This window comes from Xenopus laevis, chromosome 6L (assembly GCF_017654675.1).
Source record: "Xenopus laevis strain J_2021 chromosome 6L, Xenopus_laevis_v10.1, whole genome shotgun sequence".
In the NCBI taxonomy this organism is placed as follows: domain Eukaryota; kingdom Metazoa; phylum Chordata; class Amphibia; order Anura; family Pipidae; genus Xenopus; species Xenopus laevis.
Genome location: NC_054381.1, coordinates 50422737 through 50441098, shown reverse-complemented (window position 1 = coordinate 50441098; position 18362 = coordinate 50422737). Strand labels below are relative to the sequence as shown.

At 38.0% G+C, this 18362-nt stretch overlaps 1 protein-coding gene across 8 annotated transcripts; it reads left to right on the top strand.

Annotated features, from left to right (window-relative positions):
* The first annotated feature begins 2504 nt into the window (after positions 1 to 2504).
* On the top strand, positions 2505 to 17762 carry LOC108718932 (P2X purinoceptor 7-like). Of its 8 annotated transcripts, none has more exons than XR_005961806.1 (7): positions 2505 to 2978; positions 6098 to 6169; positions 7769 to 8009; positions 10248 to 10379; positions 11265 to 11344; positions 12189 to 12272; positions 17429 to 17762. XR_005961806.1 is itself a non-coding variant. In XM_041566019.1 (2 exons), the coding sequence occupies exons 1-2, from the start codon at positions 15994 to 15996 to the stop codon at positions 17619 to 17621; spliced, it is 423 nt and encodes a 140-aa protein (XP_041421953.1). In that variant the 5' UTR covers positions 15206 to 15993; the 3' UTR covers positions 17622 to 17762. The 8 variants fall into 8 exon arrangements, 1 of the variants encoding a protein (XP_041421953.1); XR_005961803.1 differs by having other exon boundaries at positions 2514 to 4869; XR_005961805.1 differs by lacking the exon at positions 17429 to 17762 and adding an exon at positions 15902 to 17422 and having other exon boundaries at positions 2514 to 4869.
* Positions 17763 to 18362: the final 600 nt, after the last annotated feature.

Genomic DNA, 18362 nt, shown 5'->3' with positions numbered 1-18362 from the left:
GCACACGAACGAACGATTTTACTTTGATGTGTAAAGACTTAGAAAAATGCATTAGAAGGTCCCCATAGGCTAACATAGCGCTTCAGCAGGTTTAATTTGGCGAAATATTGAAGTCGAAGTTTTTTTTAAAGAGACAGTACTTCGATTATCGAATATTAGAATATTCAAACTATTCAAACTATAAGTAAATTCGAAGTCGTAGTATCCTATTCGATGGTCGAAGTATCCAAAAAATTACTTTGAATTTAGAATTTTTTTACTTTGAAAATTCCCTCAAATTCACTTCGACCCTTGATAAATCTGCCCCTAAAAGTCTGGCAGCTCAGTAATTCAGGGGTTACAATTTTGCAATATTTAGTTGATATTTTTTTGTTTTTTTGTTTAGTTGGTATTTTTCAGCAGCATCTCTGGAGCATTAGCAACTATTGTATCAATTCAGCTGCCTTTAATGAAACACAGTGATTCTGCTCAGCAGGAACAAAGATAAAAAATGAATTAACTAAATGAATCAACTAAACCAATCAACAAAATGTATCGATTTAGAACAGTTCTAAAGGGCACATTTCCTTAGGGTCGAATTTCGAAGTGCTAAAACTTCAAAATCCAACCATCAAATTGAAAAATTCGATAGTGGAAGTTTTTTTGTTTTGTTTAAATTTAGCTGTTTTCGATCAAATTAAAATCATTCGATCGATTGTAGAAATCATTGGAATCTAACGATTTAATCGTTCGATCGAATCATTTTAAAAAAAAATACTTCTAAAAACTTAGCCAAATGATGGCTATAGGTTCTAGGAGGTCCCCATAGGCTAACATAGCAATTCAGAAGGTTTAAGGTGGCGAGGTGTCGAAGTCGAAGTTTTTAAAAAGACAGGACTTTTTGAATGGTCGAATATTTGAAGTATTTTCAATTCGAATCGAAGTCGAATTTTGCCCATTCGATGGTCGAAGAACCCAAAAATTACTTCAAAATTCGAAGTTTTTAAATCCGAAAATTCACTTCGACCATTAGTAAATGTGCCCCGTAGTGTTTTCTACTTGTATATTGTTGCGCCATAAGTTTTGATCTATGAAAAGTGGATTCTTTTAGTCGATATCCCTTCAGTGCAGATTACTAAAGGGATCCTAGGATCCATATAGCTGCAGAGTATCAAAAATGTTTTGGAGCCACTTACACCGTTGATTTCAAGCCAAGGCCCATAGCTAAAAAAAAAAAACTGAAATACTGCGCCTTTAATAAGTATATACAATCATCTAGGGTCCTGTAGTCCACTTCCTCTGCCGGTGTCCAGTATCCGTTCTCCTTCTGATGTAACGATCAAGTATTGTGAATATCAATGGACCAGCGCTCAAAACAGCTTGAGGATAGATTGACTAATATAGTGTAGTATTTTTTGTTTCTGGGTGGTCACACGCTCTATAAAGGGGGATACTCCTTCTCCTTCACTTTTAAAGTTGTTACCATCACCTTTTATCCAACCAGTGTGATTTTTAGGTGGGTACTTACAAACATTTAAAATTCTTATGGGCCTTCAGGTATAGTTCAGGCCTTCACAGACAGTCTGCTCTTTTCCCTCCAATGTTCCAATAGCTCTAAAGGAATGCACTTAGAATAGTGTAAAATCCTCTTTAATAATAAAATACATATAAAATTATTGCACTCACATTTCCACAATGTTTAAGTGTATATATCAGGGTCCCTATAGTGTCACAGTCTGGACTTTTCACAAGGCGGTCTGTTGTTTTTTCGCCGGCGTCCAGATTTAAGAGGTATTTAGGCCAAACACAGTTAGTTCAATCTTCACAACAAGCCGCTCCTCCACTCCCAGACCCAGAAGTGCTGCAGAATCTACGTTATGTTCCATTTAAAGTGACTTTTCCACAGAACCTAGATTCTACATTCTGTGTCACTTAAAGGGTTTTAAACAATGCAGGGGTCAGTTAATCTCTGTAGTGATTTAAAGTTTACACATGGTTAGTGGACACAGCAGGCAGACTTTGATGTGGGGGCCACACAAGGAGGGGTCACAGGCCGCATTACAGCCCTGCTCTATATCATACAAAAAGATTTTATAAAAATGAACCTTTTTAACTGATAAAGGACATAAAGTGTCACAATGTAACTTTTGAGGAAAAAATAAAAAGCTTTTGGTTTGTCATGGAGACGTAATGGGATTCATAAGAAATAGACTAGGTTAGGTCTTATATTCTCCTTAGGTGTGCAATATACTGTGTTTTTAAATACTAAAGTGATACGTAAATAAACTGAGCACCCTAGAAAATATGACTGAGGACTCTACCAATTTCCATGTTGTACAAATCCCAGCAGGGCTGTAACTGGGGGGTGGGGAGAAGAGGCACGTGACTAGGGCGCAAGCTTGGGGGGCACCAGGCACGTACCTCATAAGCAGCCCACCCCCAACACTGAAAAAGGTTAAGTGGGGGCTAACACAGGCGCGTACACGCTCATTTGCGCACACTCGTCCCCGGTTGCGCATATGCGCCCTTGTTTGCGCACGGCCGCGGGAGGAGCGCGACGTGGCTTTACTGGGGTGCCCAACACTGAACCCCAGTGCTTAGACATTCTTTGGATTTGTTTGTTTTTCCTCTATAAGAAGTAGGCGGTACGAGCAGAGACGGGTTACATTTTGCGGGAAGCTTCTGACTGCGTATTAATTGAGTTACGGCGAATAGTCCCTCCCACAAGGTAGCTACGTGATGCGTCACTGCGCTTACGTGTAGTTGTGACGCCAGTCTCCCGTGATGAGACTTGCGGCGCTGAGATCTTCTGTAAGACTGGGGGCTAGGCGCTTGCCCTAAACAGGAAGCAGCGATTTGGGTCCTGGGGCAGTGTAGGGAAAGAACGTACAGGCACCCTAGCACGTTGCCTGGCAGCCAAGCCCCCTTAACACCTAAAACCTCCCGGGCGCTGGTAGACTGGGCCGCTCCCGATGGCGGACACCCCAGGGTGTTGGAAAGTATGTGGTGCAGTAGTGAGAGAAGCCTCTGTGTATGTACTGTCATATATTGTGTGTTTTATTTACAGCGTTAACCCTGTGATCAGTGTGACGTTGCATGAAGGAGAGTGAAAATGTATAAAGCTAATTGGGCCCTTGTAAGAGAGCAATTGGTTTAGTTGCGTGCAGCATAGCTATGGACATACAAATCAGTCCCACAATATAGTGTGCAGTGAGCAGCCGGGGAATAGTGCAACGCTGTGTGCTGCTGTATTGCTGCAACTCAAGTGCTATCAGTGCTGTACCACGTGCCAAAGAGTTACTTGAGCAATTGTCACATCAGCTTTGGGAGAGAGGAAGGTGTTGGCAATTACAGAGGAGAGGGAAGCTCATTCCTCCTCAATAAAACACTAGTCAAAATCCTTGTTTTCCCCCTTTTATATTTCACTTTGTGCGTTTCATCTGCATCAAGCATTCAAGCGCATATATAGAATGTTACATCATTATCATTTAAATAAATGCTCGGGGGTCCAAGTCCTAAGTGATTATGTGCTTCCATACACAATATTATAATAATTCATGTGTTTTACGTTGCATGAATATGTGTTGCCAAACTGCCTGACACTGGTAGCCTTACCCCAAATGATCTTGCTTCTATAAACTACTTGTTTCTTCTCAACTGCCCCCGCATCTGATATTTTTCATTCAGTTCAGAGATTGGCTCGTTTGTGTTGGGAACAGTGGATGATCAGTCTGTGTGTGCTCACATGCTGCACAGCTGAGATTGAGTTCAGCCCAAATACACGGAAGAAGATATTTGCAGGCTGACCTCCTCCGCTGTGTGTGAGCACATACTGGCTGATCAGATTCAAATCAATGGAGCAGAGACAGGGAGCAGATTTGTTTATCTCTGCCTGCAAAAATACGCTGACTGACAACAGCCGGAGCCTTCAGCCTGTGTGCCTATAACTTTAACAGAAAGTAGACATTGTCCTTCCTAAGGGGGTGCAGGCAAGGGCCCTTTTTAAATAGTTTAGAGAGCCAGGAATGCGGATCACTATGCAAACTACTGCCATCAACTAGCAGATGGCATGCCTGCTTTATGTCAGACATCTAAGTTTGATATGAAATTGCTCCAGAATCATGCAAAGTAAACAAAGCTATGTACAAAAATATTCTGTTTTAAAAACCCAGTTAGACAATGTTTTTTTTTACCCGCCTAGATGAACTTCCCATTTAAGAGCCTGCTAAGTATTCTGAAACGTTGGTTCCTATTGCAGACCCCCAGTGAAACACACTTCACATTTAAAATCTAGATACTAAGTGGATTATTGTTACATTTCTTTTTAGTGATCATCACCCATGCTCCCCTCTACTAAGTGATGCCCTTGGGCCAAGTATATGGGGGGGAGGGAAGACAAGGGGAGGAGAAATAGTTCACAGCATGGGGAAACAAGTGCTGATGGACATGGGGGATAGGCTACTAGTATATATTATCTAAATTGGAAACCAAGTATCTTGGTGGGAGACATAAGAGGAGACATACAATAGTAACATAATAAAGAACCTGACCTAGGGTATATTTAAAGCCAGAGGATGTAGCACAGATGACTAAACCAACAAAAAAAAATCAATGATACTTGGCCCAAGGGCATCACTTAGTATCTGCAGAGAGCCGGAGACTTTAACTATTACATTGCCTTTTCCATAATATCCATTATAACATAGTAACCATAATGTAGAGATCAGACGGGAGGGACTATTGGTGCATGTGCAATACAACCAGGAAGCTCGCAACCCTGAAAAAATGGCCGCCAGGAAAATGCTTGAATCTACCGAGAAAGAACAGAGTGGTGCAGGGAGCAGGAGGGGAATTTCGGTGCGAAACTAATTCGGTTCGGGTTGGGTTAAGGTAATGTATACAGGTATGCCAAAACTGGAAAAATGGTTAACATGTCCTTTAAAATGTCCTTTAAATAAGAGGGGAGCAAACTTGGCATGCTCAAGCCCTAGCCCTGAAGGTTTATGCTGAAAACAGGAAGTCTGATACAGAAGCCCATGAGTACACAATGGAAGATAAGAAAGTATGTGTTTCTTTTGACAGAGGAATAAGAGCAGCATTACTTCAAGGGATTACTGGTGTATTTATATAGAGTTAGACCTTTTTGATAAAGCTTACTTAGTTTTAACCTTTCCTTCTCCTAAGGATGAAAGCCTCCATGATATCAGTTGCTAGGACATTGCAGACGAGTCGCTGCTCTAATGTTTGTTAAAATGGTTGACTTACACGGGCCTAACTGTATTTTTTTTTTTTTTTTTTTTTGAAACCCTGGTGGGCCAGTCTGGCACATGCAAACTTTTCATACTGTGCAGGAACATTTCCTAATCTTTATCCTGATCCTACAGGATGGACATATTTTTTATACTCTCCTTATTTTCATGTGCAATTGGTGAAAAATGCATGGAATGAAAACATTAATAAAAATATGGGTAGCTGTATTATTATCACTTGAAGAATTAATAAGGTATATCCACAAGACGCGTGCAAGTGTTTCTGTTTTTACACCGCATTGTCCTTCCAGGTTTTTGAGCATTGAGCACAATTTATTGTGGAAAAATTATTCTTTCCAATGTTTGACCTTTAATTAAATCATCTGTATTTCTACTCTGTACTATTATACAGATTTCATGTTTGCTTGTTTCTATCTGTTTGTGACTATTTAAGAAATAAATCTTTATATTTTATAGGATTATTTGTGTGTATATACATTCTTTCATCCTGTTGTGTGTTTATTTTTCACCTTTCAAACCTTTGATAGAAATTATTAAAATGTAATTTTGATGTGCAATTATGAAGTGCTGACAATTTTGGCAATTGCAATTTTGTGTCCGATTTTTAGATTCATGTGGCGTTTTATGGACAGCTGTGTTTCTATTTATTTAATGGCACTAAATAAATACGCTTTATATAGATGTGAACACCACATGTTTATTCCAGTATAGTGTGTTGTTGGTACAAATGTTCTTAATACATTTCCAATTGTCTTTTCATTCTATTTAATATCTTGCTTTTTAACCAATTCTATGTTTTTCTGCACACTTTCTTTCCTATGATGCTTTCGTTGCCACTGACATTCTAGGTAGGCGTATTTGTCTGAAAACTCCTAGATCTCCTCAAAGACCTACAGGACCGTTTACACCACACAGACGAGGTGAAGATCCACTAATTCTAAATCTGAGAGTTCCCCCCACTCTCCAAATGTTCAGTCAGAGCGGGCAGGGTGGAGAATCCTGTCTGGAAATGGAATCGATTAAATTACTGACACCACAAAATGTCAAACTTTCTCATTAAACCTGTATATTTTCATCAACTTTAAACAATTAGCAGAGGTATTGAACCAGTCACTTGTTTAATTTGTAAACTATTACGGAAGGAACAGGAAGCCCCAATTCGCTGTGGGGGGGGGGTAATGCCAATATGTAGGGAATGCAGTATGTTAATATACGATATATAGGCAAAAGAGCTAAAACCACTATTTGTTGGCTTATATCCAAGACCAATATAGTAGAAATTCTCATTTTTTACACAGGGTTCTATTTTTAACATGCTACTTGTACTAGTTCTTTAAATCTTCAGCTAATATGAGTTTATGAGAAAAAACAGGGGGGCGGGCCCTGGTGCGTGACGCCCAGCCCCCCTCCGTATGGGCGCATTTGTGAGTGGCGCGTGATCTGCCGGGGGGCCCTGAGGGGGTGCGGGCCCTGGCCCGCTCGCACCCCCTGCTCCCCCGATAGTTCCGCCACTGCCTACTGTAAGGAGTTTTATTAGTTGTATTACAGCCGGCTACTTTTAAATATATATGTTCGATGATGCTAACCTACTGCTTTTCTAATAATGTGGTTTTTTTTCGATTAATTCTGCTATGCTTCACTGTTTATTCAGCATTTTTCTCTCACAATGCTACCTGCTCTACTTATACCCAGTGTATATAGTGAATAAAGTACCCCCTTTTGTAAATTTATAAGGATATTATAAGTAACCGAGTTTAATGACCATATAATACATGGAACAGGTCATGGAACTCTGAGGTAACTTCTAATATCCTCGTATTTTGCAACTGGGTGTACTTTACTATGGTACACAAATTTCAGTGAGTCGTGACCGAAATGACATCAAAACTCACCGTTTATAAGGATATAATTTACAAGATATTCATAGCTTTTGTGTATTATATAGTGAATAAAGTACCCCCTCTTGTAAAATATAAGGATATTATAAGTTACCGAGGAGTTTCATGAACATATAAAAGCACTAGATCAATGAATATCCTTTAAATTTTATCCTTATAAATGGCTCTTAGTGATGTCATTGCTTATAATTGGGGCTTAGTGATGTCGTTTCTGTCACATGACTCACTGAAACTTGTGTATTATAATAAATAAAGTACCCCCTGTTGCAAAATTTGAGGGTATTCAAATTCACCTTGAAGTTCTATGACCTGTGCTTCGGCCTTGTGCTTTTATATGGTCATGGAACTCCTCTGTAACTTATGATATCGTTATAATCTACAGTCTGGTCATTTCTCTATGGGACCAGACTGTAAATTATATCCCTATAAATGGCGCGTTTTGGCGTCAGAACGCGCCGTTTATAAGCTTAAAGTGACAGCACTTGCAGCTGCTGCTCTCTCCCTGCAGCGTTCTCTCCACTCGTAACCCCCTCCCACCCGTCTTCCACACATAGCTCTCTGACTTTACAGGTGCGCTGCTTCTGTCCCTCTCAACTATTGTCGCTCTTACTTTACTTTCAGGTCTCTCTCTCCCTGCCCCTCCGGTTTCCTGTTTCGCTCCGCCCACCCATGATGCCTCTCCTCACTTTCCAGCCTCAAAGGATCTTTCTCCTCCTCACAGTCTCTCGCTCCCCCTCCCACCATGGCAAAATCTCCCTCTCATGTTCAGCTGCCCCTCCCATCCTCCGTGTCCACAGTCTCACTCGTGTTGCTTTTCCTCATGCTCAGTTAAAGGCAGAGCTGATGATCTCACCCATGGCAGGTAAAACTAAAAAAAAGCTAAACAAAATCAAATGCAATACAAATAAAAGGAACAAAAAAGGAAGTACAGGCAAACACAAAAAAAAACATTAAATAAGGTGAACACACACAGGGGAAACAAACAGGGTTAATAGACACAAAACATAGTGTAGCATTTATAGACCATACATGAAAGCCAGGATGTAAGACATGCAAAAACTGTAGATTATAATGCATAATGTATCCCCTACTTAAATTTATAAAGATATCAGAAGTCACCTCGGAGTTATGTGACCTGTATAAAAGCACTCGGCCTGCGGCCTCCTGCTTTTATATGGTCACATAACTCCTTGGTGACTTATAATATCTGTATAAACTACAGTAGGGGATACATTATCCACTATATATTTCACAGTAGGGCTACATTATTCACTATGTATTGGTTTAGGTAAAAATTTTACCACGGCTGCCACTCGGGTTAAACACCTTTTTTGTACTGCTCATCAGTCAAGCAACTCTTATTGCTTTTCTGCAGTCTTTTAATTCACCCTAGTTATATTATTTTTTTACTTTTGTATGTAAGCTTCAGCAAAACCAGTCACCAAGCAGAGTCACAAAATCATGTCACAGAATAGGTGAACCTCTAAATAACCTTTATGGGGTTAAATGGCTTTTGAGGGAGCAAATGGAGTGAAATTTCTTATATAACAATGAATAACAAGAAAAAATTATTAAATTGGTCCTTGTACACAAAAAACATTTTTTTGTGCAGTGAAAGAATGTGATTTTGAGAAAATTACCAATATTAATATGTAGATTTTCAGTGGTTTTGAAGTTACTTGAAAATGTGGTTGCTATTAAGTGTCTGACTTTATATTCTCTGCACTCAAATTCGACTATTCGCCATCTAAAACCTGCCAAATTGGTGTTTTAGCCCATGGGGGACCTCCTACAATCCATTTGGAGTCATTTGGTGGACTTTTGAAAAAACCCTTTATAAATTTCGATTGGTCGTTATTTTTTAGAATTTCGAGTTTATAGGAGTTGATGGCAGTTTTTAGAAACTCCCATAAACTTGAAATTCGACCCTTGATAAATCTGCCCCTAGAACCCATTCTGATTTGTTTTAAAGGGGTTGCTCACCTTTAAACTAACTTTAATATGATGCAGAGAGTGATATCCTGGAGCGGGTCTGAATAGAAAGATAAGTAATAATAAGCCACACAGAGCAATAGTTTTTTTTTTTTTGCAGCCAGGGTCAGTTGGTTCACCTTAAACTGGCTAAAAAAATCTTTGAGCTAATTTTGGTTGGTCTTTTTGAATTTGAATTTCAAAGTTAATCAAGTTGGTAATTTGACCCTTGATAAATCTGCCCTTAAATTAATGTATATTGGAAGCTTTCTTAGAATCACATTTTGTTTCTTTGTGCAAAGAAGAGTTTTTAGGTGGAGGATCACCTTTAATATTCATAATTTTCACTGTAACAGAATATAACAGATTTTTCACAAGATATATATAAATAAATGAATGTGATTTTACTAGCTATATTGTGTTTTATGCAAATGACAGTTTTATGCATGTCCATTTTTTTGGGGGTCAAATATTGTGTCTATCCTGCTTCTCCACTTTTATTTTACGTAATGTAAAAAAAGCCTTGAACAGTCCTATTCGGTCTTTATCCTTGTTTGACAAAAGACCTCATAAATTAATTTAATTGCATGGCAGGCATATGAAAGCTATTGCGACATAGTATGTTTGTTTCCTTGCATGGAATTGCACAATTGATTTTTTTCCTTACACACTAATACATATTTTACCTGAAATGCCAATAATACAAGGCTGTTCTATTTACAGGCCTCTGCTTAGTGGCATTGTGGTATAGCTTTTGCTTTGTTTATATATGCCACACATACAGTATTTTCTTCATCTTATTTATATGTTGTTAACCTGTTTAGTAGTTCATTTCCTATTTTTCTTACTAGTTTATATAACCGTACCGGTATAACAGAATACTGTATAGAATATCTGAGTTATACTTAACTTCTCAATGAACCCTCAATTTGATAAACACCCCTACCGTTTACTAAAACTATTGCAAGCTTTAGCCATTGCTTCCTCCATGACAATTTCTTCATAACTCACTTACGTTCTTTTTGGTCACTTTTTTTGTATAAAATGCTATGTTGCTTCTTTGTGTTAACATTTAGTCATATTCTTGCCTTCTTGGTATAACCATCTTTTCCCTTTTTTTCTGTTGCAGAAGAGAAATTTGCGCTTTCCATATGCTTTCTGCTTGTAGATTTATATCTTCTGACATTCCAAACTGAAAAAGCTTTGCACCTGTTGGTGGTTCTTGAAAAAATGATTTTACAGGGGCACAGCAATAAGAATGGTAAAAATAATGAGTTATGTTCTTGTTTTTTTGAAAGGTAACTGTACGTTATTATTTAAGCTGAAATGTACAACTTGCCATGAGGACAAATGCTCCTTCATTGGCTATACAATTGGAATGTGATTAAGGGGCAGTATTAGAGGAGGAGCATACAGTATGTGGGACTCATGTTGACTCTATAATAAAAAGGTTTTTAAATAAAGGTAGGAAACCCATTTTCTGGGAAACCTGTTTTCCAGAAAGCTCCAAATTATGGGAAAGCCATCTCCAGTAGACACCATTGAAATCAAATAATTCATAAACATTTTCCTCTTTCTCTGTAATAATAAAACAGTACTTTTTACTTGATCCCAGCTAAGATATAATTAATTAATCCTTATTGGTGGCAAAACAATCCTGTTGGGTTTATTTAGGGGCAGATTTATTAAGGTTGGGTTGTGTTTTCCATGAAAATTTGGGTTTTCAAGTTTGTTTATTTTTGTCAAAACTCAATTTTTTTTTTAGAAAAACACCCCCCAAAAATGGCTCCCTTTTTCCCACTTTCTGCTGTAATGCTTTTCATTGGGTGCATTTGTAGATGGGTTTCCCCAATAATTTACACCATAGGGGACGGGGTGGGTACTCCCAGGTCTAGTGCCTCAGGTGGCACAGTTGGATACCCAAAAATGTAATGATCGTTGTGACATTGGCAGTTTATTAAATTTTTTAGGTTGCATTAACTATGCCACTATGTGGTTTGTGTTTTTTTTCTGATTCTTTTTTGGAAAAGCAACATACTGTAGCATTCAACTCACTGTTCCCACTTTTTTGTGTAGTTTGTAAAAGCCATTGTTATTGTCTGACTTTAATTTATAATGATGCACATTTTAACTTTCACAAACACAGCAATGCTAATAATAAAGAACCCTTTGCCCAGAGGGGTGATGGCGGAGTTCATGTAGAAGCAGCAAAATCGAAATCATCAGGTACTGATTGAATATTTTCATTTGCATTTTTAAACGTCATTGTACCAAAATGTTCTTTAATATTATCATAACTATTTATTAATGATGTTGAATCTCACAATCAGAATAGTACATGTTTACTTAAAGGAGAAGGAAAGGTTAAAACATGGGGGTTACAAATATTAGAACCCCCAGTTATTTTAATCACTTACCTTATAACCTGTGCCGGTGCTCCTGTTAGGGCAATAGCACACAACATTTTGTTGCCCCCAATAGTTCTTTGCTACCGTGGGTGACAAAACCCTTTTTTTTAAGCTAACATTTGGCAGCCACCAGTGATTCAACCTTCTCCTTTAAAATAAGTTACTTACAACTGAAGATGATCAGTTCCCACACCCAAGTTGTAATATAAATATAGCAGGCGCCTGACATCACTCCTAAAAAGCAGCCACAGATTTAAAGGTATTTTCTACTTGGCATTTTGACAGTTTTTTTTCTTTTTGCCCTTGAACCCCATCTCTAAGCAATTTATTATCAAGACCAATCTGCACATTCAGGGAAATGTTGTTTTTTTTTTTTTTTTACAGAACTTTAGAAATGAAAGAAATTCTTTGGTCCATCAGGGAAATTTATTTGCAAATCTATTCAAAAGCACAAAGTTGAAATTATGTCATTGAATTAGGTTTATTCATTTAGTAACATAAACTACTAAATAAGCAATGTGGTTTGGCTTTGATGCTTGTTACTGCTATGAACTACAGTTTCCGAGTGGTAGGAAACTACCTGCAATATTGTTCTTTTACATATTTAAAAGGGGGAGTTTTTTGACTGCTATTTTTACTGATTCAAAATTAATTTACCACAGTATAAGGTGAGAGCCTACATTCAAATGAAGTCTCTAAAAGCATGTAAGAGGGAAATAAAGTCCGTGATTAATACATCTGGAAAGGTGAGTATCCCTGTGTTTTGCTTTCATTTTACCAAGTCTGTGTATATCATTGTTTAGTGACTAGGAATAATGTGTGTTCATTCATTATTGTATAATGCATGAACATTTTTGGGCAGATAGATTTGCACACTTGTTAGCATTGTCTCTTTGCACCTCTGCAAGCCCGGGATATTTCTGACCAGGGTACTGGATGCATAAAAATTGTTGATTTTTCTTTTTTTTCTAATCTGGCAAATTCCTTATTTCTGCCCTACACCCAAACAATCGGATTACAATGACTGGCATACCAGCTGACAGGACATCTGCTAGATCGGGCAGGAAAATCAAACCTGCCCAATCGAGATCTGGACGATTTTTGGGCAGATAACTGTCTTATAGGCCCTTTGGATGCTCCATGCACTGCCCATGTACGGCCACCTTGGGTTTCTGGTTCCCCCAGTAGAGCTTCAAAGCCTTTATGGATATATTAGATTTTATCCCCACAATAGACAGTACAACTTGTAATGCACTGACTGATGACTGTTTGCCATTCTTAAATGGACATACAGTTTAATATCTGCTTGTTTGATAGGGATGATCCGATCATTGTCTGAAAACAGACAATGATTATTGCTATGGCCCTACTGAATTATTTTAAAGGCATACTGTCATGTGAAAAAAATGTTTTTGTTTTTTTGTTTTTTTTTTTAACAATAGTCCTGCTCAAGCAGAATTCTGCACTGAAATCTGTTTCTCAAAATGGCAAACATATTTTTTTATATTTTGAAATCTGACATGGGGTTAGACATATTGTAAGTTTCCCAGCTGCCCCCAGTCATGTGACTTATGCTGTGCTAAACTTCAGTCGCTCTTTACTGCTGTGTTACAAGTTGGAGTGATATCACCCTCCTCCCTTCTTCACCCCAGAAGCCTAACAACAGAACAATGGGAAAGTAACCAGATAACCGCTCCCTAACACACGATAACCGATGCCTAGTAGATTTAAGAACGGCACTCAATAGTAAAATCCAGGTCCTAATGCGACACATCCAGTTATATTATAGGAGAGACAACCGTCTGCCAGAAAGCAGTTCCATCCTAAAGTGCTGGCTCTTTCTGAAAGAACATGACCAGGCAAAATGACCTGAGATGGCTGCCTACACACCAATATTACAACTAAGAAAAATACACGTACTGGTTCAGGAATGAAATTTTATATTGTATAGTGAATTATTTGCAGTGTAAACCGTGTAATTTAGAAATATAAACTACATCATAAAAATCATGACAGAATCCCTTTAAGTGAACAGGAGGGAGTGTAAGAAAATTCTGCATGGAATTGGTGTCGGATTAAGCCCTGTCAGGCAACAATCTGTGTATTCTTGGCAAATACTTAAAGGAACAGTTCAGTATAAAAAATAAAAACTGGCTAAATAGCCTGTGAAAAATAAAAAAATTTTTCTAATATAATTAGTCAAAAATGTAATGCATAAAGGTTGGAGTGACTGGATGTGTAACAGAACAAAACACTACTTCCTGCTTTGCAGCTCTCTTGGTTTCCACTGATTGATTACCAGGCAGTAACCAATAAGCAGCGCTTATTAAAAGTGTTATTGGGACCATGTACCATTTTCATGTACACAATCCCACATTTATACTCATTTTTCAGGTCAATAGTGCTTGGATTAAGGTAGCCATGCACACAGGTTGATTTTGCTTGGTATCTGATAGATCAGCTCATTGGCTATACAAACACATTCTGTACAAGGGGCCATTTGTGGCATGGCCTCAATTATTTTTTTACCGTTCGTTTGCACTAACAACCGGAAGTGAAGAGGAGTCACAGCTGACATGCTGGAATTTTTAAAACCAGCCAGATCCTCACACTGACCAATATCCACAGTACATGGCTGTTGGTTGGGATCATCAGGTTAGCATACCCATGTTTAAAATCATACCAAACGTTGTACAATTTTATCAGTAAATGTATAGCAAGCTGTACTTTATGCATGCAGTCGCATCTCCCACCCCACAAACCATGAGCTGAAGGTTGTTCAGCAGTCGCTGTTTAGACATTGCTAAAGTGTTTTATAGTTACACGAGGCTCCATGTCGCTCCATTACGGGTAACAAAAATAACAGGAACCTCTGGCAACTTAAAGCACATTAGGGTAATGGTGAATGCTGCATTTCAAGAGCAGTGGGGTATTAAGTACACTCCTAGCACTGTGAAAATGCCATACCTGTTCTAGACATGGGCGTTTCCTATGCTTTCTGGTGCAAGATTGAAATTGGTACGATACCAGCACCACAGAAGTGCCTGTAAATAACTTAATACCCACTGCATGTAAAACTGCATGAGCATCCAAACAGGACGGGCCATCTATTCAGATATCAAAGGGAATGTAGCCAATATAAAGCTTATTAATTCTCACTGTACATGTTTAATGATTGGCTCTTTTTGTGAAAAGGCAACTTAAAGGAGAATTAAAGCTAAACTAAAGATGTAGGTTAGAAATGTTGTACATTATGTTTTGGACTTGCCCAAGGCAACCACAGCCCTTTATCAGGGAAGATCTGTGCCTCCAAAGATGCCCCAGTAGCTTCCCATCTTCGTTTCTGCTGATTCACTGCACATGCTCTGTGCTGCTGTCACATACTGAGCTTAGGGACCCACTCACAATATACAGTATACACAGAATATAAATATCACAATATAAGGCTGATTAGTAATTAATACAGATAATTACTACATGGCAGCACAGAAACCAGTTCAACTAGCATCAGAATTTATTCATCAGCCCTGTAGCATCAGCTTATATTACAGGCCAAGTCTCATTTTCTGCTTGATAATTAGCAACAACCACTGAGCTTATCTTCTCAACAGCTGATCACTGAGCATGTGAGTGTCACAGACACTTTCCAAGATGGTGACTCCCTGTGACAAGTCTGAAGTCCTGGATCATTGCAGCTACTGTGAAGCTGAAACTTTAGGCTGGTGCAATAAATTAATTATATAATGTACAGCATTTCTAGCCATATTCATTTTTAGAGTTAAGTTCTCCTTTAAGGCTCTGTACCCTATACATTTAAACACACCTTTGACTTGCAGTGCCCTCTTTTAACATTCAGTTGATGTCATTCTGGCTTGTGGTTTTGAACCCAGCAGTCGTGTAACAAACCGTGAACACAGAAAAAAACAGGTTATTAGTTATTTCAGTATTCATCATTGATCTCTGCTGCAGTGCTTACAGGCCCACACAATTCACACTGTCAAAATATTCATGCTGTGTATGATAGTAAGTTAAAATGTATAGTTTATTTTATAAATTTGGGTATTTACACATTTTTTCTTACGGTGTTGCTTGTCTCTTTCAAGTAGTTAACTATTTGATAGTTTTTCATATACCGGTACTTTTTATTAGTATTAAGAAATGGCAGAGGGAGTCGTTCAGCAAGTCGGGGATGTAGACCAAGAGTAAGCACTAGTAAGATGTGATATGATGATTTTATTCCCCTAGTATTTATTTATCCTGAGCTTCTGTCCAGAGCGTTGCTATATTTAATACAATATGGTGCACAAAGACCTGCATTGGTCATGTAAATTGTAAGACAAAGCCAAAGTTCATAAACTCTGCTCCCTTCTGCTAGGAGATAGGGTAAATGACCCTTGCTTTAAAAATGACCCAGAGTGGAGTGATCAAGAATTAGTTTCTATACAAAATACACCTCCAGATGAGAGAATGGGAAACACAGCATGGTGTAAATGTGGAAAGTGCATTCCTATGCCAACCAGAGATGAGTCCTGCTGCTGCACGGAAATCCAGGACGTAGCACATTATTTTGAAGGTGATGTCATTTGCATAACCACTGTGGATGATATGTTGGATATGTGCATGGAAGAAAATCGACTGGATTTCATAAGATGCAGCTGCCGTTACTCAAGAGCAGCATATAGTCGTGATCGAAACCGGTAATTTTAATAAAGATGATTAATGAATAGTGTATTATAGTGTAATGACATATCACAACAATGTTTATAACAATCTGACACCCCCAAAGCATTTAAAATTACCCATTTTATACTCCAGGACTTTATACTATCTGGCCTTTGTACTTTGCTACTGAGCAGGGGGGCATATGTTTTTCTATATTCCTAAGTGAAGTGTTGCTATGTTTTAACCTATATGTGCAGAACACTACAGGCCTGCACATTGCACAACAGGTAGGGAATCCTATTCAGTTTTGATCATGACAAGCGGCTGAAGTATGGCAAATTTGACAATTGAAGGATTAATTTGGCTGCCTCTTGTTTTATTAAAAAAAACTTTGCTTGCATGTATTCTTTTTTTTTCTTCAATTTTTTTTAAAGGGAGATAAGAGAATGTGACAGCAGTGAGCCATGCTGATAATTACAATGGGCCTGCATATCAATGTAGCACAGGCGAAAGGAACAATGTGATCCTTTTGAACAAATGTGAAATACACAAAACTAAAAAAAAAAAAGCATACATTTTTATTAAACTTTAAAATTTCAAATTAAAAAGTGTATACCATCCCCTATTTACAGATGTGCTCTTTAAAACAGGACAATAGTTTTCCACATCTAGAGTGTACACTCTGCCAGCCTGAAGCTGTTGTGGTGAGGAGAATCATTTGTATTCAAGCTATTAAAAACCATAAACCCATATTGAATTTCTGTTTAGAGAGATTGTGCTCTCTTACCAAAAAACTAGTTTGAAAGTGGTTGACTATGGCATAGCCCTATCCTGACAGGCCAGAATATGCCTAATCTAATTGCTATGCCATGTTCCCCTTTGTTTGCATTCCTTTCTGTCTGTTCTCCAATACTGATCTTTCTGGAATATGCTCAGTCAGATGTTGTGTGATTGAGCATATTCTGCAAGATGTATCCATATCAGTGAACTGAAAGAAGAGAATGCAAAGACAGGGGAAGATATTGTCTGGGAATTCGGCTGTGCAACTCTGCAGGGAGGGTGCTTGGAGGGGGCAATGGAGGCAGGTTGAGGGGGCTTAGGATGGGGGTTAGTTTAGAACTTATGTTTGGCTCCAAATGTATTATAAGTAATGTATTTAAGGAAATGTATCACTATATAATCTAAAGCATCTAGTCATTTTATCAATGTATATTATAGTCATTATTTTTTTTTTTATAAGGATCCTCAGAAAGGCATCTTACCAGGCCTTCTCAACATGGGCACACAGTTACCTTGAACTAGGGAACAGAATTCCGATACCTTCCTGTATGGTTGACTTAATTAGGAAGAAGTTTCCTGACAATCAACAACATTACGTTGGATTCTTTTGGAGCAGTGATTACCCTGCCATTGACATGGCTTTTGATTTCTAATTGTTTTGTTGTTCATTTTGTAAAATTTATAAATGGTACATTTTCAGTAATTCAAGTGTTTTCAGTGGACATTTTTAAACAATGTGTAAAATGTTTACTTGATTTTTTAGTTCTTTGAGCAATTAAATAATTCACACACTATTTATATTAATTGTGTATTTTTTCAAGAGAAAGCTAATTAAAGCAGATGCATTGTAAGTTATGTAAGTAAGGTTTCAAACCGTATGAACGATTGTAATATGATTATATTGAATCAAAGAAGCTGCTGCACTCAAGGGATGTGAGTTTATCTGGTTTGACAGATGTTACACAATGTTTCTGATCAATTTGAATGTTCAAAAATAAGAGATACAGAACTAGGAGCATTTCTTGCATTAACTAATTTAATTTAAAAAATAAAACTATTTATTAAACTATGAATTCTAGAGTATACCATACACACAATTTTAAATTTACATTGCATTTGATGAAAGAAAGAAAACACAACTGCAACAAGATGACGCTAAGGCCTTGGTCACACAAAGCGCTGTCTACGCTGCTCTCTGCATATGTTTTTTTTTTTATAGAGGCTAAGAGCAGTGGCAGCAGAGCAGTCATGCCATGACCCAGCTCCATTAATATGCTGATTTTGCCAGCAAGAAAGTGGAAGCGGCTGGTCAGCTGCTAATCAAGGTAAATAGGCTATGAAGTATAACCACTTCCCTCAGCCTGCAATAAATAAATAGGCTATGTGCAGGTCTA

Excerpts from the sequence above, each read along its gene's own strand:
- LOC108718932 (XM_041566019.1), top strand. The coding sequence starts at position 15,994 with ATGGGAAACACAGCATGGTGTAAATGTGGAAAGTGCATTCCTATGCCA. Across the intron at positions 16,224-17,428 it reads TATAGTCGTGATCGAAACCG|GATCCTCAGAAAGGCATCTT; the intron begins GTAATTTTAATA and ends TTTTTTTATAAG.